This window comes from Eurypyga helias, unplaced genomic scaffold, assembly GCF_000690775.1.
Source record: "Eurypyga helias isolate BGI_N326 unplaced genomic scaffold, ASM69077v1 scaffold16211, whole genome shotgun sequence".
NCBI lineage: Eukaryota > Metazoa > Chordata > Aves > Eurypygiformes > Eurypygidae > Eurypyga > Eurypyga helias.
In genome coordinates, this window is record NW_010230359.1 from 388 (window position 1) to 4,003 (window position 3,616).

Below are 3,616 nucleotides of genomic sequence, written 5' to 3' on the forward strand. Positions count from 1 at the left end.
AGGGACTGGGTGCCACGGTGGTGAGAGGATCAGTGTGGACATCCACCCTTCTCCCCAAAACACTCTGCAGGGTGCCCAAGCAGCCCCAACCTGCTCAGCTCACAGCAGTCACGGAGATGCCACCGTAGGGAGGAGAGATAGCACAGAGCTCCCAGAGTTGGGGCTTATCTTCCCAGTTTTTTGGCAAGGAGCTTTTCCCACGCCTTCCCTTTGTGCTTAGGAAGGGAATTTTTGTCACCCACCTGCCTGTTGGGTGTCTGTGACCTGCCCTCGCTGGGTGACCGGGACTCGCGCCGCCGCTCCGGCGACTCATCGTGCGCCTGGGGACTCCTCTCCTCCGAGTTGCAGCGGGAGATATCGGGGGACAGCAAGTGCTTGCGCTCTTTGGATCGTCCCCGCTCCCTGCCGCCTGAGCGATGCCCATCGGACCGGTGGCCTGCAGGACATCCCAGTCAGCCCCTTCCCCAAGAACGGGGGATGCTCGGATAGAGATGAAGAGGGTTTGGCATCGGTGAGGGACGGAGGGGTGCTTGCTCACCTGAGTCGGCGTTGAGACGGCGGGCCGAAAGCTGGAGCGAGGAGTGGAAGCTGCGCCCGCCGGGAGCGGTCGCGCTGTCGCTCGCTGCTGCGTTCCATGGAGAACTCATCCAGCCAGGAGCTGTTGGTGCGCTTGTCCCGGATGGTGGAAAAGGACCGCCGCATCGAGCTGGTGTCGGTCACCACCTACAAGCAACCCCGGCCGGCCGGGGAGGGGGTTAGCATCGGTCAGGGCTGGGGGGAGCGGGAGACGGCGGTCAAGCAATTGCTGGTTCACTCGCCATCACTGTCACACCAGCCTCTGGGATGGGGAGATTAGGGGGTGGGGGGCTTACCAGCCTAAGCATAGCCCCCCCAAATAATCTGTGCACAAATTGGGGGTGGGAGGAAAGGGGAGTTCAGCTTTTTTCCTGGGGAGCTCCCCTGTCACAGGGAACTGTGTGTTCTCCACAGGCAAAGCCAGTGGCTGTGAGCTGAGCCAAGGGAAGAGCAACAGCAGCCTGCCCTGGGCGAGGGGACACAAGGGGTACCCAGCCCATTACCCCCCAGGCTGTCTCAGCATCCCTCCCTGCCTTGTGAACAGGACCGAGTGGAGCAAATAGAAACACTGAAGAAGAAATCATCGAGGGGGGGGGTCCCCCCAGTGCCTCTCGCTTGGTGTTTATTTTCCTGGCCACTGGACCAGCTCTGGTCCTCCTCGGTCCCCCTTTATTCCCGCATCCCCTTCCCCTGCACTCATTACCTCTCTGCCCACTCACACTGTTGTCTTCTCACCCCTTTCCTTTCTCCTTTCCATGCTCCTCCTTTCTACCTTCTCCCCCTCTTCTAGCTTGTGTTCTCCTGTTTTGTATATTTTCCTGCACTTTATTCTAGCAGCTTTTTCCCTCTGCAACCATTCTCCCTGGCTCCTCTTCTTGCACTGGACCCTTTCTGCTTTTTGGTCATCTGCCCCGCCACCAAATGGTCAATAAATCCCCCAAGGCAAAGCCTCCCTTCCCCTTCACGTCCCAAAGTGCTGTGACACATCACGCCAGGACCTCTGTGAGAAAGCAAACCCAGAGACTTCACAGCAAGACCGAACCCCATCCACGTCTCGGTGGAGGCTGAGCACAAGACAGAACAACAGAGAAACCGGGGAGACAAACGAGGAGGTGAGATGTGACCGGGGTTCCCCCTGGACGGATGGAGAAGTGTGTGGGACAATAGGAAAGGAAGGAAAAGGCGTTTCATCACCTGGGAGAACATCTGACAGCCAGGCTGGGACTCCTGTGGGGCTGGAGTGAAGGAGGGGTGTCCCACTGCGGGGGGACCCTGCAACTCCCATCGTGGCCCCGCTCCGATGTGGACCTCTGGCATGAGCCAGGAGATCGATTCCCTCTCTGCTGCCGGTGTCTCCCATGTAGGGGGACAGCAGCTCTCCTACTTGTGCAGCATCCCAAAGATAGGGAGATGCTCCGGGATCAGGGCAAGGCTGTGGGGCTCACAGGACTTGCTCGGCGCAGAGAGAAGCCCCAGCGTTACCTGTCAGGCTTTGCTTGGACCCGGCACCCGTGGGGGCTTTGCTTGGTTTTACCTGGGGATCCACAGTGAGACGAGGCATGGAGGAGGCCCTCCCAGAGACAGCGTGGTCCTGAGTGTCCACGGGAAGGTAGCTGCCACGGTTAGAGGGCTGCACTCTTTGAAACTCCCTAACCTCTGGCTCCTGGAAATAAACACACAGCCAAACTCTTGGGATGGGGTTGGAGCAGGGCAGCGTCCTGCTTCTGTCCTGTTTGCAAACCGGGGGCCAGAATTTAAGAGGGGCCAAAAAGGGAATCTAAGACATCTCATCCATCGTGTTGCCACTGAAAAATAAGCTCCAATGCACAACCCATTGCAGGCGAGCCCAGATGGGGTGCTTCAGGCTCGCCTGACGGCCAATTCTTCTTGTGCCTCTTCCATAGGAGTGGAAACCCTGCCTGGATCTGGTGACATCCTGACTGCCCCGGCTTTAACTCCTCCTTTTGCCAGGAAGGGACAAACATAGGGGTTTTCTCACTGACCTTGCCTTAAAGGCTTTCTGGCCACATCCCCATGGAAAGAAAGCACATCACCCGTGGCACCTTTGCTCTTTGGGTAATTCCCAGTTTTGGGGACTCTTTGTACAGGACGTGGTGTCAAGGAGATTGGGCAGGGAGTGACCCTGGAGATCTGTCTAGAAGGTGACTTTATGGTAGCGTGGTGGGGGTGGCCGAGCCAGGGGACGCCCACCTGCACAGAACACAGCTCACACAGTACTACAGACCCCAGGGACACGGACCGGGCTGGAGATGCACAGTGGTACAACACTGCATCCGACAAGCGTCGGGGTGGTGCGCGAATGCACACACACAGACACGGAGCGATATATATAGATATGTATATATATATATACACACACACAGACAGACACCGCTGCTGCCGGCCGGCATGTGTGTGAGGCCGGAGGGCTGTGCTCCACGTTGGAGACAGGTTGGCAGCTTGGCTTGGGATCGGGGACACCAGCACTGACAACAAAATGGACACGAATCCGAAAACATCAGATACCAGCACTCAGCACGGGGTAACCCACTGAAATGAGCGCTCAGTGGAAAAAAAAAGTGCCAGCCTGTGAAGAGAAGGATATTTTACTGCAGGACATCAGACCCCATCGCAGCTCTCGCCCTCAAAAACACTTGGCCACTGCCTGGACCCACCGGCCAGGGATGGCTGCACACCCAGTGCCTGGACAGAGCCCCAGCTGGGGATGTTTGTCCCCTTCTTTGGATCCATGCATGATCCAGCGTCTGCCATTCCTCTGCTGTGCTCGCTGCCACAGGGGCAGGGAGCAGCCTTCTACCGCCGTGCCGGCAGCCAAATGTGCCCACCAGCACCCTCGCTGGGACCACCCGCGAGCGCCCATCGGGGAGTGTGTGCCTTTACCAGAGACTGGTGCTCCTGGAACTGCCCGTGGGCCGGATCCATGCACGCCAGCTGGAAGATCTCCTGTGGTGAGAGCGGGCTCAGCGAAGGGAACCCGCTTCGGCTGCTCCTGCAGAGACGGTCCAGCTTCAGGGTGGGG

At 58.5% G+C, this 3,616-nt stretch overlaps 1 protein-coding gene across 1 annotated transcript in view; it reads right to left on the bottom strand.

Moving 5' to 3' along the window:
* Positions 1–3,616, bottom strand: part of LOC104516403 (voltage-dependent R-type calcium channel subunit alpha-1E-like) — a gene marked incomplete at both ends in the record, with an annotated part of 81,547 nt that overhangs the window by 380 nt on the left and 77,551 nt on the right. Inside the window, 5 exon segments of the mRNA XM_010160712.1 lie at positions 243–436; positions 539–593; positions 595–723; positions 2,111–2,239; positions 3,478–3,586. Coding sequence (XP_010159014.1) covers positions 243–436; positions 539–593; positions 595–723; positions 2,111–2,239; positions 3,478–3,586 — 616 coding nt within the window.